At 40.2% G+C, this 15,498-nt stretch overlaps 2 protein-coding genes across 2 annotated transcripts; both read right to left on the reverse strand.

The window, feature by feature from the left end:
- Positions 1 to 583: 583 nt before the first annotated feature.
- On the reverse strand, positions 584 to 1,912 carry LOC121432174 (uncharacterized protein F54H12.2-like). Its single transcript, XM_041630033.1, has one exon. It carries the CDS (start codon positions 1,910 to 1,912, stop codon positions 584 to 586), a length of 1,329 nt encoding a protein of 442 aa, XP_041485967.1.
- Positions 1,913 to 4,792: 2,880 nt separating this feature from the next.
- On the reverse strand, positions 4,793 to 7,294 carry LOC121426951. The gene is made up of 2 exons (XM_041623372.1): positions 6,563 to 7,294; positions 4,793 to 5,827 (listed from the first exon to the last, which is right to left on the reverse strand). The coding sequence occupies exons 1-2, from the start codon at positions 6,866 to 6,868 to the stop codon at positions 4,799 to 4,801; spliced, it is 1,335 nt and encodes a 444-aa protein (XP_041479306.1). The 5' UTR covers positions 6,869 to 7,294; the 3' UTR covers positions 4,793 to 4,798.
- Between the last annotated feature and the right edge of the window lie 8,204 nt (positions 7,295 to 15,498).

The raw sequence follows: 15,498 nt of genomic DNA on the forward strand, positions 1-15,498 counted from the left end.
ATTTGATTAGTCGTTTAAGGACTTGGCAATTTGTTTCAGTATGAAATGTGGTTCGTGGATGGGTGTATTTGTGTGTGGATGGAGTCTTTGAATGTATGTGTGCACTACTTTATCATTTTCAATGCGGCTCTGATTGAATGTAGATACAATACTGGCCATACTATTTTTCCTAACTCGATGCAATAAGTAATACAAACAGTATTGTCCACATACCGTGGACCAAAATGATTGCAAGGACCTTTGGTTATAAGTCCATGCATTGGAAAACTTGTTCAAGAAGGGTTCAAAATGAGGGGAACACATGGAAGGATGTCTCCCAAATGAATCAAAGTATTCACCAACTTTTGTTTTGGTAAAATAGATGGCAACCCAATGGCTTCCATCTTGGTCATGCGTATCTACATTGGCAATGAGTGCTGCTGGGTATGTTTCTATCACATTGGGTAATTGATCGGATGGGAAAACCCCCACAAATACATTGTTTAATTTTGGATCCAAGGTTCCAATGTGTTCCAGTTGTTGGGTATTCATAGCATTAATACGTTGTACCATAAACTACAATTATCAACTAAAGTTCTTTCTCTCAACCGCCAAAATCAATGATGACATTGCGGTTTCTGTCTATTTCTATTACGCTCTCATATTCTGCATAGACCATCACATTTACAGTTTCTGGTAGTGCTCTTGCAAACTGCATCTCGAGTCGAACGTTGCCATGTTTACGCAAGTTGAAGCAATCTCCCGTCGAAAGATCTGGTGTCATGTCAAATGCATAAAGCGTGTATCCCTTGTTGTAGTCCGTCCTGGTTATTTGATTCCCTTTATCGTGAAACATTGAATTGATGCCGGAATAGAGAGTCTGGTATGCCAAGATGTAGTTTGGGTCAGGTCCAGAAAAGTTGGGGCGGATGGGTTTCCATGGTATTTGTTCCGAGTCGGCGTACAGGGCCAGAAAGTTCAGGTCGTAGTGATGAAAGTTGAATGGATTTTTGGAGTAGTCCCCATTGAATGCTGTGTTACTGACGCAGCCAATCACGAGTCGCTTTGGAAGTTGTCCCAAGATGAGGCTTTCTCTGGTAAAAGACAGGTTGCCCCGTGGAATTGAAAATGTCTTCACCTCGGCTCGTCGGATAGGGTACTTGGCCGTTTGTGTTTCCAGTGTCTTGGCATGGAGAAGGGCAGCCTCTGGGCTAAGTTTGACTCTTCTCACGTGTAACGATGCGCTGGTGATGAGGACTTTGTAATCGGCATTGTCGGCGGCAGACATCAGACTGAAGCTATTCTTGCTGCGATTGAGTTTAAGTTTAATATCCACACCACCGAGGAGCAGTCTGTCTTGGAAGACCATGTCGAGGTGGAGAAGACCCACCATGTCCACCGTATTGCTGCCTCGAATAAATCGATATCTCTCCCTCAGTCCCTGGTTACCGGCATCCACGCTCAGAGGGTTTCCGTCATCCATGTGACCGGGCGTGTCTTTGTAGAAGAGGGCAGAAGTTAGCTGGGATTCCTTGGCTTCGGGTCCGTAGGTGAGAAGTGTTTCCAGGGCTGCTCTGTAGGCATACGTGTTGGTTGATGGGGTGACGAGTCTGTCATTCAGCATCAAGTCCACATCGCTGAACAGAGAGTGTAAGAACATGTTGGCTGGCCCCACTTGTGCATCTTGATCCAAAGGTGTGCCATCTCCATTGACTACTTTTGCTTGGACATGGAGTAAACTTTGTGAGAGGTCTGTGTACTCCTCCGTCGAGCCTTGAAGGTGAAATTGGATGGGTGTAGAATCCGATATGTTTGTAAGAGGAAAAAATTGGACCCATTTCCCCTTCTCCACAGTTGTTTGAGTTGGTGGGATGCTGAACAAATCAATTTCAGACTTTGAACATTCACAGGACATGTGATGTATTCTCTCCATCTTTTGAGGTCTTAGTTGTCGAAAATGTCAGACGTTCTTCTTCTCTTGGCTGGCTGTGAACTGACGGGCTTCTTCTTTGGACGCTTCCTTTTAACCCTTTTTTTCACCCTGCCAGTTTTGTTAGAGGTCAATTGGCGACCCAACCTTTTTAAATTGGATGTTGTTGCCGAGGAGACGGACTCTCCATTTGCTACGTCACGCATCACATTTAGCCCAGTTTGCAAGGCTTTTTTACCCAACATTTTGCTCCCAGTCTTGACTATGGGGATTGCTGACCGAAGAAGCCCCCTCAACATACTCCCCAAACCATACCCCCTCTGCATTCTTGCTCCTCTAAAGATGGGCAATCCCCCTCCTCCAATGAACTCCATGATGTAGTCCAATAATTACAGGCTAAATGGATTCCTCCGTACTGATCGAAAGTGTAGTTTCAGGACCACCTTCCCGTTTTGAAATGGCACCTTCTCTCCAAAGTCACTCCTTATATCTATGTGTATGGTATCGATGTATTTACTTTTCACTGGTAGGTAGTGTGGCATTTGGTAAGATCGTTCGATGACTTCGCCAGCTCGTCGATGGTTTACGGTGACAATCCTTAGTAGAGGAGCACTGATATCCCCGACTCTCTGATTTTCGATGATGTCCGTGTAAATGAACAATGCATATAACCCACCGTGGAGGTCGGGAAGAAATCTGGCTTCTTGGTTACTACGAAGAGTCCCTTCGGGAAAACCAAATAATTGTCCAAGACCTTCGCTCAAGTAAACACCGCTGTTTGGTTGTATTGTGGCCCGGACTTTGTTTGTTGCTGGGTTGACGTCAAAACAAGCCTTATTTCGCAAATCGGTGGGCAAGGACTCATTAAATGCCACGCATATGCTCTGTGCATCTCTATAATGTCCTTCTGGGACACGACCCACGGTGATCACCTGATCTCCAATGAAAAAACTGTATTTATTGTTTGTCAAGTTTACGTTGTATAACGAATGAGGATAAATTATATCCACGATCGCGACTTCGTATTCCCCTCGCAAAACCAGTGGAGTTGCCAATTTGGTTGTGAAACTGGTTAAAGTGTTATTAGGAAAATAATCCATAGAGCTGTTGCTCGGAAGGGTGATAAAAACTTGGTCTTCACTCTCCATGATTGTGTATAGAAATGAATGTATTATTGGCTGTGATATGACTTTTGAATGTTATCCACCCAAAGATTAAAGGAGGAAGGGTACCCCAAGAATTTGACAAAGTATTCTTTTTTACCTTTGTGCAATCGTTTTTTCAGTACTTTTTCAACTCTAAATAGGCCCTCTTTGTCTTTCTTTACCCTCTGCAACTCTGGTTCGTAAAAGGTACCTGTGACTTTCTCCCCCAGATCATCTTCCAAGTTATATACAGGGATATCTCGTATCTTTCGTTTAGTGACATTGAATACTTCTTGGGTCCAATTTGGGCGGTAACCCTTCTCAAAGGTGTGCTTGGCTCTGCTTATACGAACACGATCTCCTTTTTTGTACCCAGACTTTTTTTCCCTTTTCAGCAGACCCTTTTTCATATACAAGGTTTTCCAAATGTCACCTTCATTATCTTTTGTGACGAGGATGGGTTTTGTTTGGATGGAGCGGTGGTAGGAATTATTGTATGCCTTTACAAATCTGGGCAGTACATTCAGGTACTTTGAAGTATCACGATGTGTAAAGTACTTGTACATTTTTTCCTTTAACGTTCGGTTGAAACGTTCAATCACAGATGCTTTTGTGGTATTGTGGGTGGTATAAAAATGTATGTTATTTTCCTTCAAAAAAGATTGAAAAAGCCTGTTTGTAAATTCAGTCCCCTTATCTGTCTGGATGTAAATTGGCTCTCGTTTGGACTCTAGTATTTTCTTGAGTGCCTTCACCAGAGTTTTTCCCTTTTTATCTTTGAGAGGAATAACCCATGCAAATTTGGATAACACATCGATACATGTCAAAAGATACTTGTAACCAGAGTTATATCGGGATAAAGAAGACATATCAACCAAATCGAGTTGCCATAATTCATCCATAGCATATGCCATCACTCGACTCTTTGTAAACTTTTTTCGAACTGGGTAATGTAGGGTATAAGTCTCATTGCCCGCCAACCACTCTCTTACTTGTTTACGCGTCATCTCATAAACTCCATCCTTTTTCACATACTGGTACAACTTTTCAGCTCCCCCAAAGCCTGCCTCATTCTCAGGATCTCCATATATTTTGTTCAAGTACTCATCCATGCTTCCACGCATCTATTTCTTCTCACCATCACATGCGTATATAACAGCTATCAATCAGAGCAATGACCATATCTCAAACATTCAACAACTTATGAACAGAAAAGTTTTCACAACAGTCAATATCACCATTTCAAACAACTACAAATATCAACACTAATATCGCAAACAATTTCAAACAACCAATATCAACACCAATCATATCTCAAGCAATTCAAACAACCATTGACACTAATCAGGCCTTGAGCAATTCAAACGATCAATTTTCAACTCTATATATTCACTATTCATATTTCAATCATTTCAAACATAAAATATCATCACCATTCATACCTGAAACAATCCAAACATTAAATGTCAATACCAATCATACCTCAAGCATTTCAGATCTAACAAGTATCACAACAACAATGTGTAAGCTGAAGAAAAATGTATCAAAGATTAAACTGAAATTTATTATTAATTCACTCATTAAAAAAAAATAAATAAAATGAAAATTGGCATACATCAATTAAATATGACCATCCTCAGTGCATGCTGATGTCTGTTATCAAAACTTGAAACAAATATAGGACGGATTAAGCATCGTAGAAAAAAGCATGTTCAGTTCATGTGCTCTTGTACAGTTCATGTGCTCATAGTTTCCTTAGCACCATGTCTCTGACCTTGTCTTTAACCCATCCCTTTTTCATATCGTATTCTAAAAATTCAGTTGCTTCCAATATTGCGACATCCAGTTCACAGTCGAACATCATGTGTATTTTGTGTACAAGATGTAGCTTGGAGAGAAGCACTTTGTTAGTCAATCTCTCCAAGGCCAATGGAAAGTATGTTTCCACTTGTTCCCCCCAAGACATCAACACGCATTGAGGATGGTCAAGTTGACCACCGTATTCATTGATGCAGCCTTCACAGTTCTCGGTTACAATTTCATATATCAGGTCAGTCAGGGCCTTGACAGCAATCTTCAATGATTCTTCGTGAATTTGTTGTCCCCTTTCTTCAGTGATGCCATCCTGTATCTCCCCCTCTTCCATCTCCTCATCCACTGGCGCTACATCTCTTCGCTGAATCCTGACTGCTTCAATTCTATCCATCAGCCGATGGAGTTCGCTTTCAAGAATGCCATCTGCCTCCTCCTCCATCTCAGGCTGACTTTCCTCCTCTATTTCCTCCATCTCAGGGTCGCTTTCCTCCTCTACCTCCTCCATCTCAGGGTCGCTTTCCTCCTCTATCTCCTCCATCCTCGTCTCCTCCTGCATCCTTGTCTCGTGCTCCATCCTCTCCTCCTCCTCCGCAACTATTTGGTCCCAATCTGCCAGCAGCTCTCCCTGCGTACCAGCAGCCATTTCCTCCAAGTCTCTCATCAGCTCCTCCTCTGTCCTTCCTGCCATATTCTCCAATTCCCTTTCTTGGAGGTGAAGAACGGGAAGTTGTGACTCAACTGGAAAGACGTCATCATCCTCTTCCTCATCATCAGGGATGGTGATCACCCCATCCTCATCCTCTTCGTAGTTCAGGGCTCTCCTGATGGGGGCCATCCTAGCACGTCGACTTGATTGACGAGACAGCGATCGAGCAGGAGCCCATCCATTTTGACTTGGTGCCTGGGTGACGGGTGTTGGGTCGGAGTTCAAGTCTCGTTCCATTTGAGAAACAGCAGCCTGAAGTCAAGATGAGGAAAAGTGGGTGTCACATTAGTCATGTTTTTTTTTATAATTTATTTATTTGGGGGGGGTTATTTGTTGTTGTTTTTTTATCTAATGAGTGAATTAAGAAAAATCTTTTTTTTTTCCATTTTTTTTCTTATTGTAATAAACAAATCAAATTTTTCGTTGTACCAACAGTTGCCTAACTCTCACTGTCTTCTCTTAGTTTAGCACGGACAGCATCGCTGATCCCCATGAAACTACGAGTCAATGCCCACCAATCCTCTGATGTCAAATTGATCCCCCTGAGCCCCGGCAACATCCTATCTTCATTTTTGTTAATGTTTTTGTAATACTCACGTATCGCCACATACGTGACCCCTTTGTATTTTTTCACAACAGCGAAACGATTCCCACGCAAATGAAAAGGTTTTGACCCATATTCAAATTCACAGACTTCAAAACTGTCCTCATGACTATAATGACACCCTGCCTCTTCACGCACCTTTAACTTTTTGCTTTTGCTATCAAAGTTCACATCCTACATGCACAAAAGAAAGGATATAATAGAATCAATAAAACTGGTGGAAATATACTGAAATGTGCATGCCAATTTTTTTTCTATCCCATGCTACGTTTATTCCAATATAAATAAAATAAAAAAATATGCAACTGAAACAAAGTAATAATGATATAAATGAATAAATTAATTTTAAAAAAAAAAAAAAAAAAAGTTTTCAATGTACATACCTTCACTGCTAAAACATTTTCCGGCAAACTCGAGGAAGGTCCTGCTGATGTGTTGTTGTCTGGACACAGACGTTTTTGTGTCGGCCATTCAAAGGACTCGTCATCCTCAGGTACCCTCTTCAGACATGGAGTGTTTAAAGGAAATTCATCTGACATGCTTGATGACTTTCTTCCAGCCATTGTAGAATGTAGTAACGGTAGATGTTGAAGTATTGAGAAGCGAGTAGTACACGAGTCGAATGCACAAGTGGCTGTGATGTAGAGGGGGGCAAATGTGCCCCTGTTTATACCCCTTGACCCCCCCATTGGCTCCTCCCCATTTGGACACGTGCTTAATTACTCTTGTCCAATCACAGACAAGGACTTGAATCACATCACTTCCTAAACAACATCCTCCCAATACCATTGGTCAACACAAACATACACAAATACACATAATACAAAAGGAAGCTTCCAAGATGACCCCTTCCTTCCATGATACACAAGGATGAGCTTCCTGATTAAGGAAGTCCCTATTGTTCTATCCCGGATGTCACTGAAAGGATGCCTTATTAACAAATATCCGCGTTCCTATTGTTTACAGGATGTTACCGGAAGGACATCTCATTAATGAATATCCGCTTCCTTATTGTCACCGGAAGGATTACTAATTAACCAATTTCCGCTTCCCTATTGTTTACCGGAAGGAGGACTAATTAACCAATTTCCGCTTATTGTTTACCGGAAAAAGTAATTAACACCTTCAGTAGGGTATAGTCTATGCTGCTGACCATTTTTCATGATAAGAATGAGGAATTAGTTCCAATAAAATGGAATCAAAGTAATGATATTTGGCTTGTGACGTTTGAAAAGTGACATTTTTGCCTTCTGAGGGTGCTCACTGAATCATGACGCAAAATAAGTCCACAACATGTACTCGGAGGGTAGCTTATAAAGTTACCTACACGCTCATGTCAAAATATACTAAAAACTCGCATTGGTTCAGAAAATATTGATGATTGTTCAATGGGGACTTACTTTTTTGTTATATATATATATATATATATGTGTAAAGCTTTACATGTACAACAGCTTTTGGCAACTCTTTTTTATTTAAATATTGTAAAGAAATGGATGAAGAGAACAAAGGTAGGCTCGCCCTAACCATTAACCCGTCTCTGTGGTCTAGTGGTTAAGGCACCGGCGTTCAAAGCTGGGGCCCGAGTTCGATTCCCGGCAAAAACATTTTTTCCAAAGGGTAGATAGCTCTGGGGAACCTTGATTTAAGCTACGCCTACCATTGTTCTCTTCATCCATTTCTTTACAATATTTAAATAAAAAAGAGTTGCCAAAAGCTGTTGTACATGTAAAGCTTTACACATTTGTATTTCTTCTCCCATATATACGTGTACTGTATCAAAGCAATAGCTTCGATCCAGCTGAGGCATGGCGGCTTGTCATTGTTCAAAAACTCACCTTCACCCGACCAAGGAAAATATAATTGGTATAGTGTCGAAAATCTGTCTATCTGACGGTCAATCGGATCTGGCTCGCCCTATCCATTAACCCGTCTCTGTGGTCTAGTGGTTAAGGCACCGGCGTTCAAAGCTGGGGGCTCGAGTTCGATTCCCGGCAGAGACATTTATTTGGCATCACCAATTTTTCCAAAGGGTAGATAGCTCTGGGGAACCTTGATTTAAGCTACGCCTACCTTTGTTCTCTTCATCCATTTCTTTACAATATATATATATGATATACATATATATATATGTGTGTGTGTATATTGAAACGAAAGGTTTATTTTATTTCCAGCATGCTTTTGGAACGGTGAGGAGCGTACAGAAGAGTTTTAATCTATGTATATCATAGTATTAGGAAATACTGTTCAGATTATTGTACGGGCATGAAATTTGGCTGACAGGTAGAGTAAATGATGCTGAACATTTCTACTCGGGGAGGGGGCAACCTGATGTCTCCTCGTATAGCAACAGTTGCTAGGTATACTTATTTACCTTCGCAACCACCGATATGGGGGTGTTATCTCAATTTTAAAACTATATTTTGATTTCCAAGCGCCAATTTCGCTATCACATATCAAGCAACATTCTAACCATGTATAGCAACAGTTGCTAAGCAACATATTTTCCATAGAGAGTATATTTAAAAGATTTTGTGAATACAACATCTGGACATAATATTTTAACGATAATGTGCTTAGAATATTAAATGGTCAAAGTATGAAACTTGGAATTAAAAAAAAATAAAATATGAAAAAAGGAGTTCAGATGAAGTCCAAATGATTATCTGCATAATTTTGTATATAGGTAGCTAATCCAATTTCGGTGTACCGTACATAATTCCATTATTTTTTATTTACATGACACAGAACACACAGAGAATCATTACTGGGTCATTAAATGTGCTGTCTAATTAGAAAATTATATAGGATCTCTCCTGTTATGAAAGTGAGACAGGGTATTGAAGTGGATAGCCTGGGACACTGGAAATGCACTGAACTTTGAGGGCAAAGGGAAGCTGAAAATGCATAGTCCTGCAAGATCTTTCAAGTCATGAGAGATCTTGAAGCTGCAGGATCCCAGTTAAAACACCTGTAATCAGAACTGACAGGTCAAAATCAACTTCTCCAAGAGCTTTCAAGTTATGATTACATCCAGGCCAATATGCCTGAAACAGAACTTACCGGTACAAGTCAACTTTTGCTAGATCTTTCACGTGATGATAAATCCTGGAGCTGCAGGATTCCAGTCAAAACATGTGCAATTAGAACTGACAGGTCAAAAGCAACTTCTGCAAGAAGTTGATTGATCCAAGTCATAACACCTTGACAACAGAACAGAGAAGTCAAATCAACTTCTGCAGGATTTGGTCGTGATAGATCAAAAATAGCTGCAGGATCCAGGCCAACACGCCTGAAACAGACCTAACCGGTCCAAATCAACTCTTTGACGTGATGATAAATCCTGGAGCTGCAGGACTGATCCCGGTCAAACACCTTGAAACAGAACAGACATGTCCAAATCAACTTCTGCAGGATTGAGTCGTGAGGCAATCATATAGCTGCAGAATCTAGGCCAACATATCGCGAAACAGAACTCAATCAACTCTAACAGATCTTTCGCTTCATGATAGATCCCGGAGCTGCGCAGGATTGATCCAAGTCAAAACACCTGGGGACGGAACTGACTAGTCAAACTCTGATTAATCAACTCCTGCACGTAGCATATGGTTCGGGAACAGCATGGAGAACTAATCTGATCTTCATTGCAGGCTGCGGAATGAAAAGGTAAAACCAAGGCATTTCAAGCGACCGACTACTGCTAGCAGGGGATAAAATTGTATCCATGCAAGCACTCATTTTGAAATTACATTCCGGCGAGATTTTGGTGTTTAAAATGATTTCAAACTTAATTGACTGAAGAAATTCTTGGCGGTCATTCGTTCACCTCTGCAAGATAAGAGATGTTTAGGTTGTACGAACCAGGTGACATCCAAGTGAGCACTTGTAACGGTTATAGTTCGTTTACAGGAGTGACGTCTCGTTAAATGTTTGTCTTGCGGAATTATTTCCAAGTGCGTTTGTAGGTGTACAGGGTCTTAAAAGAGATTAATATGACCCACTTGGAAAACAGATAGCCACAGATTTCCGGAATGTCAACGGTTTCTAGACGTTTAAATCTCGATGATACAACTGTCGATCAATTCTACCTTTATTGTCAATCACTCAGATAAGTAATCATGAGGTCTATTATCATTCGATGATTAGTATGTAGCTATATAGTAATAACAAACATTAACAAATAACCCTTCACTATAAAAGACACCAAATAATTTAATCAATGATTGATCTTTTACAAGATTGATGTTTGGGTTAATCCCTAATAATCATGGTTTCCAAATGGAGAAAGATTGGTTTTAAGCTGAGATTTCTAACATGCAACAAGTAAACCGTCCTATTATTATGCCAATGATATGGAACCCATACACACATTTTTTGGAAATATATACGATATCATGAGGTAGTTTAATCCGGGTTTAATCAGTGCAAGGTTTTACAGGAGGAGCCGAGGAGAAGGAACCCTGGTGTAGTGGTTCTGACTCTCACCTTGTAAACAGAGGGTTGTGTGTTCGAATCGCACCACGATTTGTCCTTCTTTGACAATGCGTTAATCCACATTTGCCACTCTCGACCCAGGTGCTAAATGGGTACCCATTAGGATGTAAAAGTCATTGTAGCTTGTTCAGTGCACCTCACTGGTGACTGACTGGAATACTCTCCAAGGAGTGGAGGATGTGCATACATTGTGTGTTGGAATGACTGTTTGAATCGAAAGACCTGGGTAATAATCTGTAAAGCACTTATACACTTCGTTCTGATTAAACGCTATATAAAATCAGATTATTATCATTACGTTTTTAAGCATCTACTAGTATTAATAGAAGTAAAAGGACGACAGTGGTCACAGAATGAGTTTTTCAAGTTTGCATTGAATAATGAAGAGAAAGTTTCGATCCTGTTCACCGGGGGCATCGATCCATTTTTTAGAGGGGGGGGGCAAAATTATTTACGTTCCAAAGGCGCTCGATCGTACATAACACCCACCCACACACGCAAACATACACACCCACACACACACACACACACACACTTTTTGTTTTTAAATAAAGTGCACACCTAGTTAGCAATAATGCATAAATCATTTCCATTTATTTAAAATAAGGATAAAAGAGCATTCCAGATTAAATGCCTCGCTCATGGGCATAGGTGTCACGACCGGGAATCGAACCCTGGATTTTCCATGTATAGCCAGGCGCCTTAGACCACTCGGCCACGGCACCTCCACTCACACACACACACACACACACACATATTCCAAGGTGTCGTTCTGATTATGGCAAACATACTTTATTTTACGCCTGTCCAAAACTGTGGAATAGCCTGCCGGTTATCATCCGTGAATCATCATCTTTACAGTCATTTAAATACAATCTTAAAAAGCATCTCAGGTCGATTGATAATTAAGGTTTTCGATGGCACCCGCTACTTTGTAAAATCTATATATTTGAATGTTTGAAATAATCTCTTTAATTTTACAATGTCCATTATTGATGTATTCGCAATTCTACTTACATTTTCTTGCATATACTATGTCATTTTGAATGTTTTTATCTGTAAATATTTTTTGTTTTTACCTTCTTGTGTATAGGGGCCCCATGGGAGATCAACTGATGTTGAATGGGCTACCCCTTGAATAAACAATAAACAATATATATATATATATATATATACACAGTATATATAGACAGACACGTATCTCACCAACGAATTAATGCGAGCGCAAAGCGCGAGCTGATTTTTTTAGTATACTGACAGGAAAAGCATGCCTGTTTAGGACTGTTTGTAGTAGCTCATGAGGAGGATACATATCTCACTGTATACACAGATAGTACGAGTGCCGAGAGTGAGCTAAAATTTCTTCATATTCTGACCTGAAGACTTGATATTCTAAGCATTTTTGGTACCAATGATTAAGATTTGTATCTAAAAGAAGAATACATGCGAGCGCGAGCTGAAAATTTTGATATTTCGATCTGAAAAATGACAGTTTAATGGACGTTTTTGATAAAGAACAATATATATATCCAGAAAAGATGATTGCAAATCGAAGCAGGAGTTCTTGTATGGCTTACATTCACATATTTAATCATGAAAAGTATGGGTTTTTGCTACAGAAATGATGCGAGCGCGAAGCGCGAGCTGAAAATTGTTATATTCCAATCTGAAAAGCGGACAGTTTGAGCACGATTTTAAATAAAGAACGAGTTGTGTATCTCCATCTCGCTTGCTGAACATTACAAGCTTTGTTTTTTAAAATGAATATCCGGAATTAGGGGGGGGGGGGCAAAATAATATGTTTGCCCCCCAATATTTTCATTGGTGGGGCGATTGCCCCTCCCCCAGGATTGACGCCTCTGCTGTTCACTTAACGGTTGACTTGCAATAAATGGAGACTGTCCAAGAATCACGTCAATATAATACACACATGGCCAAGTGAGGAGTTTTCAAGCACAGAAAAGTGAAGGTATAGGACTGTACAATAAGTTAGTACAAAAATATCACACAGCTGGTCAAACTTGAAGGTAGAATTCTCACCAGTTGCACCTGAAGATTTGATGTAAATATTGCTCCTGGCTTCTCTTCTGTAATCTTCACAGTTAGTTCATAGTCACTTTCATAAGCTTATACACAGAAAGTAGAAATTCTGGATAAAATAACTGGCGGAAGCTATAAGTATAACGCACGGACATGGTTAGTTATATTTATCAATGATAATTATAAGAGAAAATATCCATGTGCTTACAGGTCACGATAGAAGAGGAAACATCGCAATGTGTTAATGCCAGCCATATTGAAATTCAATATGGCAGCAAAAGATGATAGATGGTATGTGCTAACTCGAATGAAGCTTGTTTTACAAACATGATTAGCACTACTGCCATCATTTCATTGCTCACGATCGAGATAAAGGATAAAAACCTATTTCAAGATGGCGGCCATATTGAGATTCAAGATGGCAGCAAAGTTTCATAAGTTGAAAGAAAAAATCCTGATCTAATTACTCTTTTGTGTCACATCCCGGGGGGGGGGGGCCACTTCCATTCACGAGTGGATACCATGCGCGACCATGGGGTCTCGAAAAGCACCATAAACACGTAATTTCCATATTCTGAAAATTCACCCCTTAACAAGTATTGGCGTGTGAAACCCTATCCTTAACAATTAAGTATTGGAAACAAAATGATACTCTTGGCAAATATTCCCTGAAATGAACCCCAAACAAGTACAGGAATGATTTATTGTTAGGGGTCCTTCGGTCGTCAGCTTTACGTTATTTGGTTAAGTACGACCCCACCTTCTTTACCTCGCGCAAATCGGACTCTAAACACAAAGTGTTGAAGCAAAAAGGACATCCTTTATAAAACATTCTATCTTTGTTTTATCATCCCCGCAAATTCCACCCTAAACACGTAATTTTCCTAGCGAATCAGATACCCCTTTTTCATTATTTTTGTGTTTTTGACACCCTTATCACGTTACGTACGTAACGTGCCCTATCGTGAAAAAGACACCCTTTTTACGTGTTTTTTGGTCGCGCATGGTATCCACTCGTCAATGTAAGTGCCCCCCCCCCCCGGGTGTCACATACATGGCTATTTCGAACCATATTTTAGGAATATCATAGCTCATGCACGCACACGGTCAAGATAAAAGACAAAACCATTTCAAGATGGCGGCCATGTTGAAATTTAAGATGGCGGCCTATTTGATGAGCTACAATAACATTTATGATTTAAATGAAATTATTGGTACCACAAACATGGGTATTGCCACCATTTTAAATAATTTTTTATAGCCCACAAGTCAAGATATAGGACAAAATGCATTTTAAAACGGTGGCCATTTAGAATTTCAAAATGGCGGCTGAAGACGTGCTCGGAAAAAAATGGCACCCTTTAATTTTTGAATCAGCACCCCAAAATTGACATAGTTGGCTGATAAAATAAATTTTGGCACGCAAATCTAGCTGGAGAACATAGTCTCCTATACTTTTTGCACAAATACCGTTGTTTGCACAAATCCTGGCGAAATTTTGCACAGTTTGCACATGTCCCGGCGTTTGCACATGCGCGGCTCCACAGGGTGTCAGAAAAAGTTGGGGTTATGTTATTGAAGCGCCAAGTCAGGCCGCTGTGTTAATGATCACCCCGGCCTGTGGCCTATTCTTGGTGGCTTGTGACGATAGTCTGTGTTCGCGGAGCGGGGGTGAGAGAGCTTTGTCTCATCTACATAGCAGAGTGAGACTGCAGGCGCCGCTTTTCCGACGTCAGTGGTGGTGGTGGTGGTGGTGGTGGTGGCGTCAACACCAAATCTTAACCTAAGGTTAAGTTTTTTCATGACCTAGTTCATGAAACTTGGCCATAAGTTTAATCAAGTATTACTGAACATTCTGCATGAGTTTCAGGTCACATGACCAAGATCAAAGGTCATTTAGGGTCATGAACTTAGAGCATGTTGGGGGAATCAACATCAAAATCTTAACCTGAGGTTAAGTTTTTTGAAATGTCATCATAACTTAGTAAATATATCGACCTAGTTCATGAAACTTAGACATAAAGTTAATCAAGATTACTGAACATACTGATTGAGTTTCACGTCACATGGCCAAGGTCAAAGGTCTTTAAGGGTCAATGAACTTTGGCCGAAAGGGGTATCTGTAGAATTACCATCATAACTTTAAAAGTTTATGGATCTGATTCATGAAACGTGGGCATAAGAATAATCAATTATCACTGAACATCCTGTGTCAAGTCACGTGATTAAGGTCAAAGGTCATTTAAGGTCAATGAACTTTGGCCAAGTTGGGGTTATTTGTTGAATTACCGTTCTAACTTTAAAAGTTTATGGATCTGATTCATGAAACGTGGGTATAAGAATAATCAAGTATTACTGAACATTCTGCATGAGTTTCAGGTCACATGGCCAAGATCAAAGGTCATTTAGGGTCAATGAACATTGGCCGAAAGGGGTATCTGTAGAATAACCATCATAGCTTTAAAAGTTTATGGATCTGATTCATGAAACGTGGGCATAATAATAATCAAGTCTCACTGAACATCCTGTGCAAGTGTCAAGTCACGTGATTAAGATCAAAGGTCATTTAGGGTCAATGAACTTTGGCCGAAAGGGGTATCTGTAGAATTACCATCATAACTTTAAAAGTTTATGGATCTGATTCATGAAACGTGGGCATAAGAATAATCAAGTATTATTGAACATTCTGCATGAGTTTCAGGTCACATGACCAAGATCAAAGGTCATTTAGGGTCAATGAACTTAGACCATGTTGGAGGAATCAACATCGAAATCTTAACCTGAG

This window comes from Lytechinus variegatus, chromosome 1 (genome assembly GCF_018143015.1).
Source record: "Lytechinus variegatus isolate NC3 chromosome 1, Lvar_3.0, whole genome shotgun sequence".
Taxonomy (NCBI): domain Eukaryota; kingdom Metazoa; phylum Echinodermata; class Echinoidea; order Temnopleuroida; family Toxopneustidae; genus Lytechinus; species Lytechinus variegatus.